The following is a 21,952-nucleotide window of genomic DNA, read 5'->3' as shown; positions in this document are numbered from 1 at the left end:
TGCGGAGGCTGCTGAGGCTGCGGAAGCATCACACCCTGTTCTATCAGAATATTTATTTCCCCGCATTGATTTTGTACTTTGTATTGCCATGTAAACAACGCCCTTCTTCGCTGATTAACAAACAATAAAATCCTTCTACAATCTCTCGAACATGCTTATACTCTAACTAACTACAACAAGCCAACTCACGATGATGCTCACAACCACGCTTCCCTTATTCCCTCCGCCGGCTTCCTCCCTGCTCCCTGCACCACCCTCTCATTCATCGCTCGAACCCAGTCAACAGTCACCACACCCTCCCAACTATGCCCGGCGGCACAAATCCCAGGCCGCAATGGCTCGCAACACGAATCTGGCGATACTGTCCATGGACGAGAGAAACATCGTGCAGCGAAAAATGGCCATAGCAATGTACGGGTATAGCTGGCTCAAGCCCGCCGGTTGCGCAAAGACGATGCTGGGCAGACGTGAAGAGGAGCTCGAACGTGAAGAGGTGGAGAAGCAGCTTCGCGAGGTTGAGCTGCAAGAACGTCTAGCTTTGGAGGCCGAAGAGCAAGAGCGGCTGGCGGCTAGGGATGCTCGCGGAGAAACCCAAGACGACAGAGATCTGGATGGGGACATTCCCGATGCAGAAGAAGAGGATGACGAAGATGATGATGGGGAGGAGGGTTGGGTTGAGGACGAAGATAGTGAGGCCATGATGCACACGGGTTTTGACATGGAGGGCGATCTCGACGACGAAGTTCCTGAAGCTGATGATGGAGAGGACGACGATGTTGAGAATGAAAACGACGACGACGACGGAGACGAGGAGGCTCAGGACCAGAGCGAGCCATGGGTGTACGATTCCAGGAGAGAGCCAGACAGTGACGAGGACGGGCAGGGGGACAGTGGTCAACTTTCAAGTGCAAGACACGGCAGGCACCTGCATGTCGCCGGTGTACGTGTACCGGTGCCGGGCAGTGAATACGAATACGACGAGCAAGAGGCTGAAGATCTAGCTAATGCGATGCTCGATGAAGATGAGATATTTGAGGATGAGCAGAATATGGGCATGGAAGGTGAGAGAGATCTTGACGACTTCGTGCCCGACGCAGACGAGGGTCAGTGGGAACATACCGACACGGAGGCCGAAGAGAGCGAGATGGACATTTCCATCCTGCCTGGACAATTGGGGCAATCAGGAGACAGGATGGATCTGGGACAGCCCACACAGATGCAGAGGTCCAGAGGCGGGCCGTCACGGGCATCTGCTGCTTCGCGGACTTCAGGCTCCTCCTGGATTGCATCTCCTCACACGCGATCAAGAACGAGTAATCCTCACAGACCAACACCCAGTACCAGGGGCGGATTTCCTCGTGAGACTGCTGCCACTGGCGTCATGTCAGGGAACCGACATAGAGGAACCCAAGCCCAACTGCAATCTGAATACCTACAGACACCCGCGATGTTGGACAGTCCTCTGGATGGTGACGTCGATACAAGGGACGATGACCCCTTCGCGTCGACGGGGCCCAGAGTGCATGTACGTCCGACAGTTCGCGGTGCCGACGCGATGGAGACAGCTTCAGGTTCCGGACCTGAAAGACGACGAAACGGCGCTGGTGATAGTCCTTCACGGGCCACAGCCGCGCGAGCCTGGCTTGATGGTGCAGCCGCTGCAGTTGGTGGCAGCGCCAGGCGAACGTTGTTTGGTCGAGCAGCGAGAAGAGGGCTCACCTCTGCGGCGGCCACAACGGTCTCAGGTGCTGTTAGTTTGTCTAGTGGAGGATTGTTCACACCGTCACCTGGCGTGTCAAGCCTCGGACAAGTCGGAGCCGAATTGAGTACGCCTGTGAATCAAATTGGCGGCGGCCAGGACTCAGGCCAGGAACAAGCTCAAGCGCAGAGACGAAGTGGTCGCTTCTTGAATTCGAGGAGAAGAGCCGGTCAATGAAGGGTATGCTAGCATACCACGGTCCGAATTATGATATCCAGAATTGTTATGCCAGTCAAGGTTACAATTATGATTTTGTATTATGATACAATGAATATAGTCGTGTAAGTTCATTCCTCTCACAGATCGAATAGCGTGGTATTCATGTCCTTCGTCGACATCCTCGATGGTTTACATTCGAAGCAATGTAGCCTTGGGCTTCATGCCTGCACCAAATGACCACCTGGACAAGGTCACCTCTGGACAAGAGGTTGCTGGACACCGACTCCATACACAAGGACTCTTTAACCACCTGAACTGTCTTCTTCTCCTCTCCTCCATCCCGCGTGGTAAGGCTTCCTCGCTTCGTCATGTACTCGAAAACCGCGTAGACCGATAAACGATGATGAATGAACCCGTCCCACAACAACGCCCTGCAACATGGACTTGAGTCTGAACTTTTCTGGTAGTGTACAAGAAACCAACATGGGCTTCAAAAATTGGCCGTGCAAACACGAGAACTGACTATCATCATGGATGGCGAAGCCGTGATGGATTCTTTTCACTGGCACCGCCTGATCATCTTCAAATTGTATGGCTCTGGGCAACAGTGAACTTAGTTGTGCGTTGCCACTGCGTTCAAACAAACGAACATTCAATCTCGACGGGCGAGCCGCATGTTAAATGTATCGTGTGCATTTTCCCAAGCACCCTGCCATGCTAGAACAACCATACGTACGCAAAGAGTGCCCATACTGCGATGAAAAACAACACCCATGCTTTCCACCCTACGCCCGTCCGCTCGGCCATCCTAAGCATCCTCCTCATGGTACCGCGTAACCGCACCCCAGTGTTCTCGAAGGTGTCATTGATCTGGCTGGCCAGCGCACTCGAGTCTCTTATCTCGTCACCAATCGCGACGGTGAGCGTCTTCAACTGTGAGACTTTCTGGGACAGGAGGGTCGTGGCGCTAATTTCGTTCTGCGCTTCGAGTTCCTCGAGCACAGACGTAGAGTATTGGCCCTTTGAATTCGGCGTGGCGGGCCGGAAGGAGGAATGTGATTCATGGGTCGAGCCGTTTGTAGAAGAGTATGGGTTCATGTACGGTGAAGAAGAGGACGCAGGCCGGTCCGGCTGTGAATTGTAGGCATAACCTGGGCGGGGGGAGGACGAGGATGACGGCCGGGAGCCTGGATAGTCTTGGAACAGAGCAGACGAAGGCGCCGCTCGTCGGTTGAGTGACGAGTATCGGTTTCTGCGGCAGTCAGACGTAGATCGGGTTGCTAGAGATATCAGATACGTGACAGTGGACATACGTGGACATTATGGATTCGCTTGCCACGAAAGCGGCATCAATGTGCAAAAAGTATTTGTGGCCGAAGTACGGATATGTTTGTCGACAAGGGCGTGGAAGGAGAGATGCGTTACGAATGACCGAGTGTCGCAAATATCGTGTAGGGGACAATAGTCTTCAGGAATGGTCGCACGAGTAGTTCGTCTCCTCCAGTATATGCTGATTCTCGATGGAGCCTGGTGCGTCGAATGCACTCCGACTGTTGATGACAAGGAGACTGAGACGCAACGAAACGCACAAACATACGAGGCTGCGCTAGGCAAAGTCTATATTCAGCCTCAGCCTTGCTCGATCCTTTGTAGGGCACGGAGCCCTTGTATTGCGGAGAACTGTTTCCCCGCGACGCGTCTTTCGACTGAAACCGATTACACGACATCCTCAGACTCCAAGGAGAGGGAGCGAGTGCTTGGAAGAATCCAATCCTGCGAACCGTGTCTGTGTCAAATCTACATACAGAATCCGATGTCCAGTTCACACATCCACGAGAACAATGCACAATAATGTCGCAACACCGCCATGAAAGTTTTGGATCCATTGGCGAGGTCGACGCCGACATTGTCTCCGAACTACGAGACCGTTTGACTGAGGCCACGATAAAATGCTCTGAGCGCTGCCTCTACCAGTCGGCCAAATGGTACATCCATCTATGACTGTGGGAACAAGGTCCAAAAGTTGACTCGCATAGGGCAGCCGAACTCCTGAATTCACTTGCAGAAGACCACGACCACCATGACGACGATTCCCAGATGCGAGATACGAATAATGTCCAATCCTCATACCGCATATTCTCTACGAGCTACGATGACCCGGACGAGGCAATGTTGGAGGCGAAAGAAGCGCCCAAATATCTGCTTGCAAAGGCCTTCTTTGACACCAAGGAGTTCGACAGATGCGCCGCGGTCTTCCTCCCGCCAGCGATCCCAGCGGGCGGTCTTGCGATCTTCGAGAAGACCAAGGGCCGAACGCCTATATCCACACCCTCGCGATACAAGACCAAGGGAAAACAGGCAGACACGACTACACCGAACCCTTATCCACGTCTGAGCCAGAAATCCCTCTTCCTCGCCCTCTATGCCCGTTATTTGTCGGGGGAGAAACATAAGGAGGAGGAAACTGAACAGGTCCTGGGCCCAGCCGACGGTGGACAGACTGTGAATCGAGAACTGCCTTCCCTGGCCCGCGGCCTCGAAGCGTATTTCCGAAGCCGCGACGCCGTTGACCCAACCCTGAAGCGTTCACAAGGTTGGCTGGAGTATCTGTATGGGGTGGTGTTGGCCAAGTCACGGCAGGAGACTCTCGCACACCAGTGGCTTCTGCGGTCTGTCCGACTCAACCCATACCACTGGGGTGCCTGGGAAGAACTCGTCTCTCTCCTAGCTTCAGGCGATGAGCTGTCTACCGAGCAAACCACCCCCTCTCTTCTCCCATCAAACATCATGTCCATAATGTACCAAGCTGTTGCATCTGTCGAGTTGTTCTCGACCACGGACCAGTCCAGGACCGTATCATACCTACAGACACTCCTGTCCTATTTCCCCACCTCGACATTTCTACTCACTCAGCTCGCAACCCTCCATTACCATGCGAAGGAGTATGACACGGCGGCGTCCATCTTCCAAGACCTGCTGGTCACGCATCCTCACCGCCTGGATGGCTTGGACCACTACTCGAACATCCTCTACGTAATGGCTGACAGAGCTCGCCTCGCTTTCTTGGCTCACCTCGCCACGTCCGTTGACAAGTTCCGGCCCGAAACATGCTGTGTTGTCGGCAACTACTATTCTCTCTGTTCGCAGCACGAAAAGGCAGTCTTGTACTTCCGCCGCGCATTGACCTTGGACCGCAATTTCCTCGCAGCTTGGACTCTCATGGGTCACGAGTACGTCGAGCTCAAGAACACACATGCAGCCATCGAATCCTACCGCCGCGCCGTAGACGTCAACCGCAAAGACTACCGCGCGTGGTACGGCCTGGGCCAGGCATACGAGGTGCTCGACATGGGCTTCTACGCTCTCTTTTACTACCAGCGCGCCGCGGGCTTGAGGCCGTACGATCCCAAAATGTGGCAGGCCGTCGGGTCATGCTACGCCAAGATGGACCGGCTGGACCAGGCCATCCAGGCGTTCAAGCGAGCCTTGGTGGCAGGGACGTATGTTGACGATGCCGGGGGAAGTACGCAGAGCAGCTTCACGGCCGCCGCAAAGGGCAGCAAAGGGCACGCGCAGGCACAGGCGCAGGCCCAACCGAGAAAACTTCTTGACCCGGACACACTGTACCAGATTGCACTGCTTTGCGAACGGAAGGCCGGGCCGTCAGGCGACGCCGAGGCTGCCAAGTACATGGAGTTGTGTGTCGCGCAAGAAACCGGTGGGAGTGTGAAGGGTGTTTCCCAGGCGGACAAAGTGTCAGGAAAAAGGGCCCGGAAAAACGAGGAGCGCAGAGCCCGCGCCATGGCATCAGCATCGGCATCATCGTCAGCGCTATTCGCAGGAGGACAGCGGCATTACGGGACAGGGGCGACAACAGAGGCTACTGCTGCTGCCGCCGATGACGGGACAGGTGCTGGCCGAGACGACGACACGGAGATATTGTCGTCGTCTGATGATGAACCAGACGAGGAGAACCCCGATGACGCCGCCGCCGCCGACGACGACGACGACGCGGAAGCGAACCAAGATGGATTCGGCACTGGAACCACGGCGACCACATCCAAAGCTCGCCTGTGGCTTGCGCGGCGGTGTGTCAGGATCGGCGATCTGGATCGTGCAGAGAGATTGGCAGAGGAGCTGTGCATGGACGGCTATGAGGTCGAGGAGGCGAAAGGACTGGTCAGAGAGGTGAGAGGACGGAGAGGCGGCATGCTTGGGGGCGAGTTGTGATGCACCCAGACTCGACCTGGGAAAACATTTGAAGCTTCAGCATAGGCGATAGAGGCCAAGAGAAGAGAGACTCTACGACTCATATTTTACATACAGCCGTATGCAACTCACTCAATAGATCACTTTGGCAAAGAGACCATCAAACCTGTTTCTGGCATGTTGCCAGTCTGTACCTAGACACTTAAGACAGTATCAAGAACATCAAACACAGGGAGACGAAGGAAAGAAAGTGAGAAGAGATCAACTTTTGCATTCTCCTCTGACTCGTAGTCTTAGCCATTAATTAATTGTTCGCCTTCATGAGGCCTTGTGACAAGCAGAATACCCCGTCTTCCAGCCGCTGCCATCGTGTACCCCTTCATTAACCCCGAACCTCTTCATACGCGAGCAGCTCAATGAATACCTGTACCGCCGATGCTGCTCCACCATTATCAATCCTTCCTCGCCAGTCCTGTCAGTATGAATGCTGAAGGCTGGCATGCATAATATTCCCCTCCTGCCGGTGCTCTACTCCTGCCGTTTCATCATTGGGTTGGTGGCGTCGGTTGAGCCTCGAAAATCGGTGAGGATAGGAGGCGGGATTTGCAATAAACGTCTGGAGTCAAGGTCAGCAATCTGTCAAACAAGGAAAAGCTCCCACCACAATTACAGCAGACCTGGTCTGCGATGCTCTCTCTATCAGTTTCGTCTGTCATTGTGTGGCTGTGGCCATAGAACCAAGTTCTGTGGGTACGGTGTCTTGCTTTCGTACTCGCAGTCACATCTTCCTCACGGCATGCACCTGACAGTCAATGCGGGCACTTTGTACTCGATTGACCCAGTCCCGAAAGCGAGCCCAAACACAGATGGCGATTCTGTAGCCAGGCTTCAGACTTCGGACAATTTCCCTGATGTCCTCGTCCTCGTCATCGTATCTCCAGGTGACGTCGTGTGTGTGCCACTCAAAGTCAGCATTGATGTTGGTGATGATGTGTCGTCCTGAGAACGGGCCTTTGGTTTCATCTGTGCCGGGTGGTAGAATAGCGACTTCAAACCACGTCCAGCTCTCTTTGTAGGTGTAGTGCCAGGCCGTCTCGCTCCATCCTTGGTCACGCGAGGTTACCCGAAACGTCACACTGCGCAGAGCGTGGGGAGGAAATGTCGTTGGAATGTCAGCGAGTAGATAGATCCTTCCTGCCTCTCTCTCGGTGACCTTCATCTTGCAGTTGCTCGAAGCGAGGGGAACATCGACCCAGAGCTCAGCCAGATCAATGATGTCTGGGATCAAGTCTGCTGGAAGTCGTTGTGCGAGAAGAGAGGCGACTTGAAACGCATCTGGTTCGGACGGGCCCTGCTGGAGCATGGGCAGTCGGAAAGTGGGAAGGATGTAGGACAGCATAGGAGCAAGAAAGGAAAAGGGACGGGGCAGATTCTCGATATCCTCGACATGCCAGGTGTGCTTCCCGGATGTTTGATCCAAGATGAGAACGCCAACAATGGCAGAGATTGCGGGGAGCGTAAAGATAAATTCGAGAGACATGAGATTATACATTATTGCAGAGTGTTGGCTCGGCTGGGCCATATGAGGTGGTCAAGTTTTCATTCTGGCCGACGGGATAGAAGAGTACAACAGTAGGAGGACGGAGAGCATTATCGCACGATGGTGGGTGGTGGTAAGAGTGAGAAGACGCGAGAGAGGTGAAGACTGGGGCAGAAAACTGTTGACGACGGGCAGTTCCTCGCCGCTCTTGTCACAGTCACAAATGGGGAAAGATGAAGTCAACGACGCGTCGCCCGGAGAGTTCGAGAGTCCTGATTTGGCCATCGTCAGGCAGCAACAACCTTAATTCCATTGGGGCTGCCGAGGTTGTCCCGGACACGTAAGCAGGCCACACGCCAATCAGCAAGGGGTCTGTTCAGCCTCGTGCCTCCTCAGCCTTGCCCGTCTCGTTCACTGCTCTCACCACCCAGAGAGGATCGTGCATGAACGAACCCGCAACCAGCGTCTGTATCTCGATCTCCCTCCAGCCGCTCCACCACAGGTAGTCGCCGACCATGTGCAGTCTTTCGTCTTCGTCCACCTTGAGCCACCGAGCCACCACCTTGGTGGGAAAACACCGGTTTGATATGATGAGGTGAATCTTGCCGCCAGACTTTGTTCGCCGTCGAATACTCTGCAACACCTCTACTGGCTTCGTGAGATAGTCGATGGATACTACGCAAGTGGCCGCGTCGAGCTTCCTGTCATCGGTCCCAGCCAGTCGCACCTCGGGATCTTGGTTCAAGTCCTGGACGGCCCAATGGGTCAGTACTGGATTCTTCTCCAGCTCTCTCTCGTTCATGCCAGTTCCCAGCACCTCGAGCTCTTCCAGCGATGCGGCCTGAACCACCTCGCGCGGATAATGCGAGATCCAGCTGCTGCAGAAGTCGAGAATTCGTCCCTTTCGAGGTATCACTTGCTGGTAATACTTGCGAAGGGTATTGATGGCGTTGTCGTCGATGTGCGTCACAAATCGAGGGGCTGCGTAAAAGCCAGAGTCATCTCCTGCGTCCTGCGGTGTCAGATCTGTGGGCAAGTAAGGAAATGGACCATCTGGGTCTGCTGGTATATAGCTGCGAACTCGCACGCTCGCATCTTCCATCCTCCGAGAGGTGGGGAGCACGCCAGACAGGATGGATATTGAAGGGAGGTTCCTCTTCGACAGCGCCCGAGGCATTAAACATCTGTGAGAAAGGACGTTTCCAGTGAGCAGAGGCTGGAGAAATGAGGATATGTCGTGCCATTCTAGTTAGCGAGTGTTTTTGAGTTTCTACAGAGGCTCACTAGGCCTGATGACGTTATCGAATCAAGTCTTCTGTACTCCGTATCTCCAACTTTGAATAGACTGTACAGAGGACACCACTACGCATCCACAAACACAACCCTCCAGCGATTCCTTGCCTGGATCATCCAGACCGATCGAGCATTGCACCGCGTCGCCCGCGTGCTCTCTTCATGGACTCGGGGTTATCTGATCCCGAAGCCGAGTATATGGCGGGCATCTTGTGTCTCGGCTGACAAAACCAACACCACTGCTTGCGAGACAGCAACCAACCAACGTCTCAAAACCTGTCCCTGGGTCTTCTTGGGGGCTTATTCCGGTTCGCCGCTGCTGTTCTTACCCTCATTTGGCGTGGTCAGAGGAGACGTAGCAGCGTCGTGTCTCGGCCACTCGCAGCTATTCCCGAGGCATACTTGTACCCTCTCATGGACAAGGGGTGTATGACATGTACTTTTGAATCGAGCTTATTTCTGAGGATGCCCTTCCGAGGACCTCCCTCAATAACTCGCTCTCCTACTTGGAGCCGGGCTCTACACTGTAATCAGCACTCGCGGTTCTTTAGAAAGCGTAGGATGGCCACCGCGGCCCATGTCGAGCTAGATCCTGCCCAGTCAGGTATCTACCATGTCCCGAGTATCTCTCGACAATCACGCGAGACAGGGAGCAAACTGCTCCAGGAGAACCATGAGCGGTTTCATATTATCTTCAACAATGCAGGGTGAGAACTTTGGTTACCTTGATTTGCACCGATTCTTGGGAATAACAAGACTTGCTAATAAAAACAGATTCCACAATCACATTGCCCATCACCTCTTAACGATACACGCCCTTGGCGCCACACCAGAAGAACTACGACGTGCTTTTGATTCCAACACAGGCTATCAACGAAAGCTTCCCCCAACTAACGAGCCGATTGTGCAACAGATGTCTCAGACTGATAGATTCAAGGACTATCTGGGGAAACGGCGATACTTCCATGACTACGAAGTCTTCTTTCGAAACGAAATCGAGCAGAAAGGGTGGGAAACGGTGCTCAATGAACACGTGTTTGCTCGGACTGAGCACTCCGAGAGGATGCTGGTCCACATGTTTGCAGGCCTCTTGCATCCATTGATCCACTTGGGTTTTGGGGTGGAATTCAAGCAGCCGGCCATAATCGTCGAAGCTCTGGCACAAGCAGCCATCCAAGACGGCTCGCTTGGTAAATTCCTCTATGCAGCTGAAGAGTCCGCCCGCCAAAACCAGTCATCCAAGAGTCTGGTCCAATTGATACGCGAGTGTCGTGCGAATAAGAAGCTCAGGGACTCTCCCCATGCCGAAGACAGCGACAAGCTCCTCCATGGGGTATTCGCCCGAGCCCCTGAAGAGATGATAGATATTGCTTCTCAGTGGACCGTGAAACCGGAACAACTCCAGCAGAAGACCGCGGAGATGATCAATGCTGCTGCATATTTTGCGGCTGGAGCTCAGCGCCCCGGCAAACAGGTCAAGTTTGACTTCCTCTATATGCATTGTGTCAACTGCTCCATCTTCTTTTCGGCATTCTTGAACGAGCCATGGTTGAGTGTCGAGAACAAGTGCAGGCTTCTGGAATGGAAAGGTCGCCTTGATCTGGCCTCGTACGTCTCAAGAGGAAGTCCGGAATTGTTTGCAGAAGAGATCATGTACTATAAACCACGGCGTCCCCGTGACGGATGGGCCGAGATTTCTCGCCGAGCTGTCGAGTTCCCTGATGACGGACACGCTAGCAAACTGGTGAGAGCTCTCGCCAACGGGGCAGCGGTTTGCAAGCCGTACGAAGGGCAGTCTGAAGATGTCTTTGTTATTCAGGGGGATGAGGTATGGTTGAAACTGGGGCACATGGCAATTGATTCAGTCGAAGCCGGCACTCCGCACTGGATCTTCGATACTGGCTTTGACCAAGCTTGGGCGGGTGTACCTCAACGGGCACGACTATGAGGGAGGCCGGTGTTTGTGCGGTCAACTAGGTGACCGTGTGTACAATAGGATGAGGCCATCTTGGCCTATCAGGATCTCTGCTCCAATATTTTAACGCAACGACTTGTTAGGTCTCAATGGACGGTTGGTTACCTGGGTGTATATAGTAGAAGTGGAAAGTGTCGAGGCAGATGAAACTTGTACCTGGATACCTACAGTAATGCATCCTCGTACGTTGGAATGTTCCGTCGACGACTCCGTATCCACATTCGACACATGTGTCGAATCCCCCGCATCATCATCAGCCTGATTCAGGCCCCATTCAATGATCCATTCCTCTCACCACTTCTCTCGTGGCCTCTCGTCAGGAGTGTTTATTGTATTATCTTCTTCTCGCCTTCGGGGTCGACTTCACTAAACCTCCATCATGCCTGGCAAATCTCAAGAAAGTAAAGACGACTCTATCCCGCCGCCTCTCGACCCTTTCCCCACCTACCAGACACCCTTCCCTCGATCACACAGGGACGATGCCAATCCCTTTATCCAGTTCCGTCGATTTGCAGATGAGCAATTCTCATCCTTTTTCCAAGGCGTTCCTCGTCTCTTTGGATTTCAAAGCAGCAGACACTTCGAGGATATGGTGCGCGAAAGACAGGAACGGGACGAGGGGTGGCGCAAGCAGGTTGAACAGGAGATGGAGGAATGGAGACAGAATCGTGAAGAGCTCATGCAGAGATTGACACAGAGGCTAGAGAACAACATTCCCGACCGCATTGAGCAGATGAGACAGCATCGCGAACGCACGAGACATATAGGGGACTTCGGCGAGGACACCACACAGCCCTTGCCACAGATAACACCATGGTCGGCTCGAGAGGCGGCCTCCAGATGTCCGGTGACCAATGACAGTCAATACCTACATGGCAAATCCAAGTGCCATGCATGGCGTAAAAGAAAGGAGCAAGCAACGACGGAGTTGGATGCTTACGAAGCCCTGGAGAATGGCAACGATGCATCCGGGAGACAGTCAAAGTCGTGGTTCTCGTCATTTGGCTGGGACGGAAAAAGGACGGAGCAAGCAAGGGATGAAGGTGACGAAAAATTTACTCCTCTCCAACGCGAGGAACGGCCGTCCAAGCCTGTTACCCACAATCTGTTCTCTATCAAGTTTATGGATCCCTTCGTTGACACAGGTGCCACCATACCCTGGCTCATGTTGAACAAGTATTCACCACTCTACCTTTGCAACCCTTCTCAGCCGAGAATGTATGAGGTACAAATCCACGATGCCGAGGATAAGCCATTCCGAATCTCAAGCCCGAAATTCTTTGAGCCAGCGCCACGCAATCGCGATCTTGATGAGAAGCTGGCAAGACAGCTGCCCTGGGCTGATGCGTTTGAAGACCTTATCAGCCTTGAACAAACCGGCAAAATGGTGGATAGAGACTACTCTACTTGGCGGACTCCGAGTACTTGGATTCATGACATCGTCCATAGAGGGAGCTTAGGCCCTCGCTGGGCATTCAATCAGGACGGAATGCTGGTTAAGCGTTCAATTGACGGTGGGAATCGTGCTAAACAGCAAGGGCAAGAGTACTCTTGGCCGGATGGGCTGGTAGAAGAGTCACGGCTTCTCTTGGGACGCAAAGTGAGCGACTTCCTCGACGAAATGGGCGACAATATGACAAGAACGCTTGCAACGTCGCCCATGTTTAGCAGTGTTGTGGCGGCCGCAAATGCGATCGTGGCAGCTGCTGAAGAAGCACAGAGAGACTTTGAGAACGTGACACCGGCAATTGCGGACGAGCGAGAAGGACCCAAAGAGACGCAAGACGTCGAGGTCGCTTCTAAGCAAGCGCTGTCCACAGAGTTCTCCCATGCCTTCGAAAGCACGTTCTCGTCGTCCAATGATGAAGGAAGCATTGGAAAGCGGATTGTGGCCACAACAACGTCTATCAGTCAACGCATGCTGCCGGACGGCTCCGTCGAGTCCAAACGCATTTTCAAGCGACGGTTCGCTGACGGCACCGTAGAGTCCGAAGAAAGTGTTGACGTGACCAATAGCTCAGCCGCAGAGCCTAGTTTACACTACGGTACTGCCCACGCGAATGAACAGGTTGAGCCTGAAGCAGTTCCTGCACCTTCAGGTCGTCCGGATGGTGGCGATGGTTTTCGTGAGCCGCACTCTCCATGGCACGACTCCACCCCAGTATCAGAAACCCAAGCAGAAGACACTGTCGACCGGCCACCGCAAGAACGAAGGGAGAAGTCCTCCAAGCCATCCAGAGGAGGTGGTTGGTTTTGGACATGATTGAGACTTTTACCTGTGCGAGACCAGTGCCACATATGTTGCAGGAAGGTCTTTCGAATCTCGACTCTTGATTTTCAGGTCTACCACGGGGTAATAACTGCCTTGAACTTTCAGGAAAGAATGCATCAACACAACTCGGCTTCTCTCAGGGAAAATCTCCGCTCACTTTGGTTTTCCCCTTCCGGTGCGGTGGTTCAGTTGTAGCTGAAGTCTCTTCCTAGAGACATTGTAGCCGCAGCCGCCACCACCGTGGCATTGCTTTCCGAGTACCGGGGAACAGGGGGATGAGTGAGGTATGGCGACGGCGGGATTTAAGTAACGACTGGAAAACGATGTTATGATGTTACGTAGTACACTCTGTATATATAGTATTGGTGTTGGAAATGTTATCATCTCCGCTCGACCAAGTCCACCTACCTACCTACCTAACCTACCTACCTACCTAGAGTTTTCCGATTGTCATGTTGCCTACCTCAGGCACGTTGGTATCGTCATGCGAAGACCCCTATCCTCGGTCGTCTGTTTACGAGCTCCCCTGGGCCTGTTGGTCTCGCTTCCTCTCCTCGATTCATGGCTTCCGTCTGAAACAGAGGACCGGCCAAAGAGTCGATACAGCCACGGTCACCAGGGGGCGTGGTTATTACGTCGGGCGGCCCCCGGTGTTCCCGGTGTGGTGTTTGCTGGGGGAGTGCTCTGTTAACCCTACCCCCCGATGCTCGACAAACGGCCCAGTTGATGGTACCTACTACCTAAGCTACCTAACTATCCCTACGACTTGTGGTGTTAATTTGTTAATTCTTAGTGGAGGTCCTGCCCTGGATATAACTCACTCTCAGCTCCTCATCAGCCTGGGTGGATATGTCCGGCAAGTAAGGCTCTTGTGTATATTCCGGAGGTATGGAGAATATTTATATTGTCAGGACTGATGGCATCTACGGATATGGAGAGACAACCTTGATGCTATGATAAAACTTCACCCCCTGTTTATACTCGTACACGCAGCCTCGACTCACACCTTCTGTTTATTCAGCCAAGTAATGCATCGGTCTAACTTTCACTCTCTATTTATTTACCTATGCATCAGTCAAACCTCCATCCCCTCGCTGTATAAGAGTACACGGCATGTAATACATCAATCAGACTCCCAACCCCCAGCTATCTACGTCTCTAGCACATCAATCAAACTCCTTGTCAACCTCTTCATAATAGTCAAAGAAGCCCTTGTACAGCTTCACCCCCAGGCCGGGGTCGAGAGAGCCAGTGGTCGCGCGGATCGAATGCATGCTCAGCTGCGGAATGCCACAGTCGATCGCACGGCAGCCTAGCTTGGAACTCGTCATGGGGCCGATGGTGCCACCGCTCCGGGAATCATTTCGAATCTGGAATACCTGGAGCGTGCTACCGCACTTGGTCGCTATCCGGGACAACAGCGCGGTCGAGACGCTGTCGGTGGTCATGTGGCCATTGGGATCGGCGCTCACAGTGATGCCGACGTTCAGCCTGGGTGAGTGGTTCTCGAGATAGGCGCCCAGGAAGTTTGGGTTGACGGCATGGATCACGTCGCTGGACACGAGGAATGAATTGGCCAAGGTCTGGTTGATAAGATTAGGGCCACAGGAGGAAGGTGAGAAGTTTTCGGCAATGCGCTCAATCACACTGGACATGAAATTGCTGCGGGCACCTTGACGGAGATAAGACCCGATTTCTTCGTCGTCGAAACATCCAACCATTTTCACGATGCCAGGGGACGCATCGTCGGTGGATGCTAGCAACGCTTCAACCGCGGCAAAGCAGCATAGCTTGTCGTCGATGCGACCTGCGAATATAAACTCCTTGTCCAAACCTCCCAGCTGGGCGGGCTGGATGTCAAAGAGTTCCAGCTCCCAGTTCACAATCGACGTATAGTCTTCTATGCCCAGCTGTCCGGCGATGGCCCGCACCAGTCTCTCCGGTTGGCTTGCGACGAATGTTCCCGCTGGCAGACCGACGCCCGATTCCTGCTTTCCAGAGAGATCGGAATTATCGATGCCCACGATTGGGACCATGTTTGTTTCAAGGTTGAACGGCCCCGAGGCGGCTGCGCCAAAGTGAGGCGCAAGTGTCGGGATCCTGGCAATGGGCCAGTCAAGCTTGACGAGCTCTTCCTTGATCTTCCCGTCCTTGCCTCGCACGAGAACCCGACCTCCAATACCCAGGTCTCGATCCCACCATGTCATATTCATGCCTCCGGCATAGGGAGCTACTCCCAGCTGTACGTAGCCTGCTTTGGTGGGCAGTTTCGGAACAGGCTTGACTTTGGCAGTCAGAGCGTCGACGTGGCCAGCGACTATTCCGATTCCATTGCCAGCTTTGTACTCCTTGCCCACAGCAAAAGCAATAAATGCGCTCCCATTTCGCTTTGCGTAGTATTTTCCACCAGGTTTGACGTCCCACGTCGTCCTCTCGGACAGATAAACGAATCCTGCCTCTTCCAGTCTTTTGGTGAATGCTTCGACGGCGTGGAACACAGTGGGATTGTTGGTCATGAAATCAATGTAGGGCTGGGTGTATTTCTCTGGTGAGAACTGCTTCTGCGAGGATGGAGGTTTCGGGGGAAGAGAGTAGGCACTGTGCTGCACCATGCGGTCATATCCTCGAGAGACATGGAGGGGGATGTCTTCGTGGATCGAGGTAAAGAACCCCGAGGATGTTTTGCGCACCATACTGGGGGAGTTTGAATGGAGGGATCGTGAGGGATGGTCTAGTAGGTGGTAGTTGTTTAGAGAGTGACAAGTGACGGTGACAATGAAGGATCAACAGGGGAGCTTCGTGGGAAATCGCTCCGAGCTGCATGTCGACGTCAATATCCGTATGTTTCAGCTCCACAGCAACCGTTGATAACTAGGTTCCTTACTCGTACGTGCACTACCGGTACGGATATTGAACGGGATCTAGCGTAGAAACCTACACCTCTGTACTGGGTAGAACGACGTCAACTCATCTGTGTGTAACGGATCCCTTGATTCGATTCTAATACTCAGGGCATAAGACTAATATCAGAGAGACATGAGAAGTGCTCACAGGATAGATATCTAGGTAGTGATTAATCGTTGTTGAGCAAGATGCCTAGTAGCGGTGCGGTGGGAGTGGTGACAAAATACGAAGGAAGTCTTAGAGGCCAAGGCCTAAAAAAGGGCGAAGAACGCCGAAATGTTAAGGAGCAAGGACTTGACGACACCTGAAGTTTAGGCTCTACTGGGGGGCTTATAGGCTTGAACGCCTATTGGAATAGGCATGAAAGCACAAAAGACACAGTATACTGAACACACTACCACAAGTCGTGACCCGAGGTACATCAGGAAGCATATCTCCGTTGTCCACAATCATCTTCCCAATGCGGACTATTCGACTTGTCGCTCTCAACTCCCAATCCGACGCATGACATTCTTCGTCAGGATATCGCTATCCTCATAGGACACAGTCACTCTTCCCCTTGCGATCTACATACCCTATACAACAACAAAAGATATCTTACGCCAGATTCTGCCTAGATTCTGCGTCTCCTCCGGCACTTCCTCCTCCGGCCCCGCGATCACTGGGTTTCGAGAGATGGCGTCGACGGTCGCAGCGAAGCGACTCTTCCAAGAATACAAATCCCTGTTGACCAATCCGCCCGATGGTATCACGGCCGGCCCTGTGAACGAGGATGATCTTTTCATCTGGGAGGCATTGATTCAAGGCCCCGAAGGGACTCCCTTTGAGGGCGGCATTTTCCCTGCTGAGCTCAAATTCCCGAAAGATTATCCTCTGAATCCCCCCAAGATGAAGTTCCTGGGCGAGATATGGCACCCTAATGGTAACATCCTCCTCGGCCATGTCGATTTTGACTTGGACTGACAGTTATCTAGTATATACCAACGGCGAAGTCTGCATATCTATCCTCCACCCGCCCGGCGACGATCCGAATCATTACGAGAGCGCATCGGAAAGATGGTCACCCATCCAAAGCGTCGAAAAGATCTTGATATCTGTCATGTCGATGCTGGCTGAGCCCAACGACGAGAGCCCCGCGAACGTCGAGGCTGCAAAGATGTGGCGAGAACGGCGACTAGAGTTTGATAGGAAAGTACGAGAGGGTGTGAGAAGATCATTGGGTCTATGACTGCATGAACATGTCTGCGTCGTATCCATCAGACCAACAACATGTCATCACCACCATTGTGAGCCAGCAATTGTTCAATGAGATGCGCTGTCAGCCAATGTTCCGTTCCGCGACTCCCCTCGTCAAGAACCTGAATCTCCGCTTTTCGATTAAGCATAAGCATGCGACGAAGCTCATCCAAGCCCCTGTCCAAGCCTGGCAACACAGTTCCAGACCTGTCTCTCCACTCCCTGTTCGTCAACATCGAAAGAGCCAGGGCCCGGTCTCGCATTGATAAGATCATTGACGTGTCGTCGATGTCACCCAAGTCGACCACATCCTCCGCCTTCACGCCAATCCACTCCATCTCCGGAAGATTGCAATGGTACTCCTGGGCCGTCGCCCTCGACCCGTACCGGTAGCATTTCATGATTTGGATGCCGTCTGGATCCCAGTCGAAAAGGCCAAATATCGGAACAGCTCCTTTGCTGCGGTCAAGAATGATGCGTAGAAATCGCCGAGTGGAAAGGTCGGGGTAACCCTTAGCCTGATGCTTCAGTCAGCGATGGAGCGAGTTTGGCGGCGGCTATCAATACTGTGACCAGCAATCCCGGGCCAACAATTGGACTCTGATGGTATTCCCTCTCAGCCAGGCTTTTGAATGTAGCCTGAAAAGCGTCAATCTCTGTCTACTGATTCATTTGTTTTTATACTTCTTTCTCGACGACCAAGATCCATTCCAGGTGTGAGATATCTGCACATCCGTGCTCGGTAGCGAGGTCGTCTGGAACCAGGGTAGTGTGACTCTTGTCGTTGGCTGTGACAAGCCCGATCATGAGGCCCTTCGGGCTGCTTGCCTGCGACAACCTTAGTTCATATGCCACCTTGTTGAGCCTCGTGTGTTCTTTGTGTACCACGTTCAAGTCACTCCTCGTCACCTGGAATGTGTGAGCAATATCGTCGATGTACCGATCCACGGTCTCTTGTTGCTTGAAGAGGTCCGGATCGTGGTAGTAGATATCCCTGCTCACATTGGCAATAGTCATCTCTGAGTTGAAGGGAAACGCGCCTCTTGGTTACTTTGACCCCGTTCTTGATCGCTCCGTATATCTCTGTCAAGATCCGCCCAACACAGGCTGACTGAATCAGTTGATCCCGCCGCCATTTCTACTGCCACTCACCGAACCTCCATGCTTCCTCTTTTGTCTTTCCGGGAAAATGATATCGTACTTCGCGGTCTTCCACGTGCCACCTCATGCACGCCGGATCTGCTTCATCAAAGTAAGGCACGATGGCGGAGATCCGTCTGAGTGTAATGACAGGACTGCTGTCGGAAGACACCTCAATGGCAGTGATAATATCGCTTAGGATGTTTTCGATGTTGTCAATAACTCTTTGGTTAGCAGCAGTAATGGGTCTCAGAGAATGAACCGGCATGGCATCATCTTCGGCCACGCGCATCTTCAATCCGATACGCTGAGCGATTCGATGCTGAAGTTGATCGTACTGTACGAATACGAGTGTTGGATCTCGGGCAAATCAAGGACCAGCATCACTAGCTTGACCCCGGAAAGTGTCAAGTTGTGCCTGGACTAAGAGACTCGCTTATCCACATGCTCCGAGTGGCATCATTTTCTGGATTCTCCCGATCCCTGTCCTGCGCCATCAAAGACTTGACTCCTGTTACTCTTGTCCACAGAACTCCTTTGGAGGCGCAACGAATCCGATCCTCTGCGGCAACATGATTCAACATCGATAGTAGAATTGCAATATGGCGCGCACCCTTCGATCTGCCCAGAAGCCCATACCCACGAATGGCAGCATTCGTGCGGCAAATGGTCACGCTAATGGCACACCGAAAGAGCACTCCCAGCACACTGGCGGCGAGACCCTCGATCGATCACGTTGGAGATTACGCGCAGAAGGTGGCCGTCATACCTGGCACTATCTAAAATCCGAAAAGGACGTCCAAGAATGGCCTCAGACAGTCGCCGACAAGTACTACCTAGGCCTTCCAACAGTATGGATGCCACCAATGTTACAAGAACGGCTACTGATCGATACAGAATCTTCCTGACCTCCCTCCTGCTTCGAAGCCATCCGAATCCATAGACAACTGCCTTACCTTCTACTCGAAACTCCAACTCCCCCCTGGCCACTGGGCTTGCGAATATGGTGGACCTCTCTTCCTTCTCCCCGGAATTGTCATTTGCTGGTACGTGACGGGCACTCCCATACCGGCAGAATACGAGGTTGAAATCAGGAACTACCTGTTTGCGAGACAAAACAAAGACGGTGGATGGGGGCTACATGTCGAAGGACACAGCTCTGTATTCGGGACAGCCATGAATTACACACTCCTACGGATTCTTGGTGCCAGCGAGGAAGACCCTCGCCTGATAAAGGCAAGAGGCAAACTTCACCAACTTGGCGGCGCCGTAAACGGTCCTCACTGGGCCAAGTTCTGGCTGAGCGTCCTGGGCATAACGCAATGGAGCATTGTCAACCCAGTTCCCCCAGAGCTCTGGCTTTTGCCTGACTGGGTGCCGTTCGCGCCGTGGAGATGGTGGATTCACATGCGTCAAGTGTTCCTGCCCATGAGCTACATCTGGTCAAAGCGATACACCATGCCTGAAAACGATCTCATTCGCTCTCTACGTCAAGAAGTCTTTACTCAACCGTACGAGACTATCGACTTTGGCTCGCACCGAAACTCCATTGCCCCAGAAGATAACTATCACCCCAAGTCTTGGCTACTCAAGCTCCTGATGTCAATTCTTGTATGGATATGGATACCCTTACTTCGCACAAAGAGTCTCATTGACAAGGCTGAATCCTGGGTATGGAGGCTGGTCCAGTACGAAGACCACAACACTGATTATGCCGACCTTGCACCCGTCAATGCTCCGATGAATACACTTGTATGTTTCATCTACGAGGGCCCCGAGAGCTACTCGTTCAAACGGCACCTTTACCGTCTTGAGGAGTATCTTTGGGTCAACAAGGAGGGCATGCTTGCAAATGGCACCAACGGCGTTCAAGTGTGGGACACATCCTTTACCATCCAGGCATGCGTTGAAGCTGGGCTTGCCCAATCGCCCAAATGGAAACCCATGTTGACTAAAGCCCTCTCGTACCTCGAATCAGAGCAAATCCGTGATGAGGTAAAGGATCGGGAGATCTGCTACCGTCAATCACGAAAAGGCGCGTGGCCTTTCTCGACCAAACTCCAGGGCTACACCGTATCAGACTGTACGAGCGAAGCCCTGCGTGTTGTTCTACTCTTGCAGAACGCACATGGTTACAAGCCACTCCTGGATGACAGACGGATCAAGGACGCCGTTGATGTGCTACTGACCATGCAGAATAAACACACCGGCGGCTTCGCGAGCTACGAGATCCAACGCGGCAGCGAATACATGGAACTGCTCAACGCCGCGGAAGTCTTTGGTCGCATCATGGTCGAGTACGATTACCCCGAGTGCACAACCGCCGTGGTAACGGTGCTGTCGCTGTTTCAGAAGTACTATCCCGAATATCGAACCGAGGAGATTCGCCGCATCAAGGAGACAGCGTGCCAATACATCCGCCGGGCCCAGCGTGACGACGGCTCCTGGTACGGCAGCTGGGGCATCTGCTTTACGTACGCAGCCATGTTCGCGTTAGAGTCCCTGAGCTCCGTCGGCGAGCTCTACAGCAATTCCGCGCGCGTCAAGAAGGCGTGCGAGTTCCTCCTTTCGCACCGCATGGCCGACGGCGCCTGGGGCGAGAGCTACCGTGCATCCGAGCTCAAGGTGTGGGTCGACCATCCCGACAAGTCGCAGGTCGTGCAGACGTGCTGGGCCGTGATCGCGCTGATGTACGCCGGGTACCCTGACAAGGAGCCCATCCGGCAGGCTCTCCGCGTGGTCGTGGGCCGCCAGCAGAGCAACGGCGAGTGGCTGCAGGAGAGTATCGAGGGTGTGTTCAACTGCAGCTGCATGATCACCTATCCCAATTACAAGTTCTATTTCCCTGTAAAGGCACTGGGGATGTATAAGGCTAGATGGGGGGATGATTCCTTACTCTAATGAACTAAGATGGTCATGGCCAGACAACGGTACACCTTAAAGAAGAAGACGAGAAGGGGAGATGATGGTTCTGGGGGTACTTTAATGCTCTTCTTTGACGCTTTACCCTAGGTATCTAGGGCGAAAAAACAAAATCGGACGGAGGTCTGATTAATTATGATTGATTGATTGATTGATCGCAGATTGCAAAAAGAATCACTGCAACTGAAGAAAACAAGATGATCCTAAGTACCTACGGCTACCTACCTGTACGGAGTACCGGTGCGCGTGTGATATCCTGTCGGTAACTTTTAGTAGTCTAGGTAGGTAATTCCTACAGCTGGTAGACTCAGATCCAGATTTATTAGATCACGATCACACACCGAGGTGCATTTCCTTTTTGGTTCACACAATCTGCAGTAGATGAATTCTCGTCTGCAGTATTCTCCCTGTACATAGCTATATACCTGATCTACATGTATGTAAAATCTTCAACCGTGAACATAGTCCAAGTAGAGCGCTCAGAACGCAGGCTACCGTCTTCTTGTTGAACATTCGCAGTCATTCCGCCTCCACTGCCGATCA

The 21,952-nt window shown here is 53.0% G+C and overlaps 11 protein-coding genes across 11 annotated transcripts; 6 read left to right on the top strand and 5 right to left on the bottom strand.

Annotated features, from left to right (window-relative positions):
* Positions 1-190: 190 nt before the first annotated feature.
* PV08_02337 (uncharacterized protein) lies at positions 191-1,936 on the top strand (the record flags this gene model as incomplete). The annotated part of the gene is made up of 1 exon (XM_016376696.1): positions 191-1,936. The coding sequence occupies one exon, from the start codon at positions 191-193 to the stop codon at positions 1,934-1,936; it is 1,746 nt and encodes a 581-aa protein (XP_016238266.1).
* Positions 1,937-2,635: 699 nt separating this feature from the next.
* PV08_02336 (uncharacterized protein) lies at positions 2,636-3,229 on the bottom strand (the record flags this gene model as incomplete). The annotated part of the gene is made up of 1 exon (XM_016376695.1): positions 2,636-3,229. The coding sequence occupies one exon, from the start codon at positions 3,227-3,229 to the stop codon at positions 2,636-2,638; it is 594 nt and encodes a 197-aa protein (XP_016238265.1).
* Positions 3,230-3,769: 540 nt separating this feature from the next.
* Positions 3,770-6,148, top strand: PV08_02335 (uncharacterized protein; the record flags this gene model as incomplete). The annotated part of the gene is made up of 2 exons (XM_016376694.1): positions 3,770-3,903; positions 3,955-6,148. The coding sequence occupies 2 exons, from the start codon at positions 3,770-3,772 to the stop codon at positions 6,146-6,148; spliced, it is 2,328 nt and encodes a 775-aa protein (XP_016238264.1).
* Positions 6,149-6,905: 757 nt separating this feature from the next.
* On the bottom strand, positions 6,906-7,667 carry PV08_02334 (uncharacterized protein; the record flags this gene model as incomplete). The annotated part of the gene is made up of 1 exon (XM_016376693.1): positions 6,906-7,667. One exon carries the CDS (start codon positions 7,665-7,667, stop codon positions 6,906-6,908), a length of 762 nt encoding a protein of 253 aa, XP_016238263.1.
* A 376-nt stretch (positions 7,668-8,043) lies between these two features.
* Positions 8,044-8,844, bottom strand: PV08_02333 (uncharacterized protein; the record flags this gene model as incomplete). Its single annotated transcript, XM_016376692.1, has 1 exon — positions 8,044-8,844. One exon carries the CDS (start codon positions 8,842-8,844, stop codon positions 8,044-8,046), a length of 801 nt encoding a protein of 266 aa, XP_016238262.1.
* Positions 8,845-9,521: 677 nt separating this feature from the next.
* Positions 9,522-10,908, top strand: PV08_02332 (uncharacterized protein; the record flags this gene model as incomplete). Its single annotated transcript, XM_016376691.1, has 2 exons — positions 9,522-9,667; positions 9,735-10,908. The coding sequence occupies 2 exons, from the start codon at positions 9,522-9,524 to the stop codon at positions 10,906-10,908; spliced, it is 1,320 nt and encodes a 439-aa protein (XP_016238261.1).
* Positions 10,909-11,314: 406 nt separating this feature from the next.
* Positions 11,315-13,198, top strand: PV08_02331 (uncharacterized protein; the record flags this gene model as incomplete). Its single annotated transcript, XM_016376690.1, has 1 exon — positions 11,315-13,198. The coding sequence occupies one exon, from the start codon at positions 11,315-11,317 to the stop codon at positions 13,196-13,198; it is 1,884 nt and encodes a 627-aa protein (XP_016238260.1).
* A 1,175-nt stretch (positions 13,199-14,373) lies between these two features.
* PV08_02330 (uncharacterized protein) lies at positions 14,374-15,900 on the bottom strand (the record flags this gene model as incomplete). The annotated part of the gene is made up of 1 exon (XM_016376689.1): positions 14,374-15,900. The coding sequence occupies one exon, from the start codon at positions 15,898-15,900 to the stop codon at positions 14,374-14,376; it is 1,527 nt and encodes a 508-aa protein (XP_016238259.1).
* An 886-nt stretch (positions 15,901-16,786) lies between these two features.
* PV08_02329 (uncharacterized protein) lies at positions 16,787-17,339 on the top strand (the record flags this gene model as incomplete). Its single annotated transcript, XM_016376688.1, has 2 exons — positions 16,787-17,033; positions 17,086-17,339. 2 exons carry the CDS (start codon positions 16,787-16,789, stop codon positions 17,337-17,339), a joined length of 501 nt encoding a protein of 166 aa, XP_016238258.1.
* A 28-nt stretch (positions 17,340-17,367) lies between these two features.
* On the bottom strand, positions 17,368-18,779 carry PV08_02328 (uncharacterized protein; the record flags this gene model as incomplete). Its single annotated transcript, XM_016376687.1, has 6 exons — positions 17,368-17,865; positions 17,915-17,986; positions 18,032-18,175; positions 18,233-18,364; positions 18,405-18,454; positions 18,500-18,779. 6 exons carry the CDS (start codon positions 18,777-18,779, stop codon positions 17,368-17,370), a joined length of 1,176 nt encoding a protein of 391 aa, XP_016238257.1.
* Positions 18,780-19,089: 310 nt separating this feature from the next.
* PV08_02327 (uncharacterized protein) lies at positions 19,090-21,388 on the top strand (the record flags this gene model as incomplete). The annotated part of the gene is made up of 2 exons (XM_016376686.1): positions 19,090-19,338; positions 19,385-21,388. 2 exons carry the CDS (start codon positions 19,090-19,092, stop codon positions 21,386-21,388), a joined length of 2,253 nt encoding a protein of 750 aa, XP_016238256.1.
* Between the last annotated feature and the right edge of the window lie 564 nt (positions 21,389-21,952).

The sequence above is a fragment of the Exophiala spinifera genome (genome assembly GCF_000836115.1).
Source record: "Exophiala spinifera strain CBS 89968 unplaced genomic scaffold supercont1.2, whole genome shotgun sequence".
NCBI lineage: Eukaryota > Fungi > Ascomycota > Eurotiomycetes > Chaetothyriales > Herpotrichiellaceae > Exophiala > Exophiala spinifera.
This window is presented reverse-complemented; position numbering and strand designations above follow the sequence as displayed.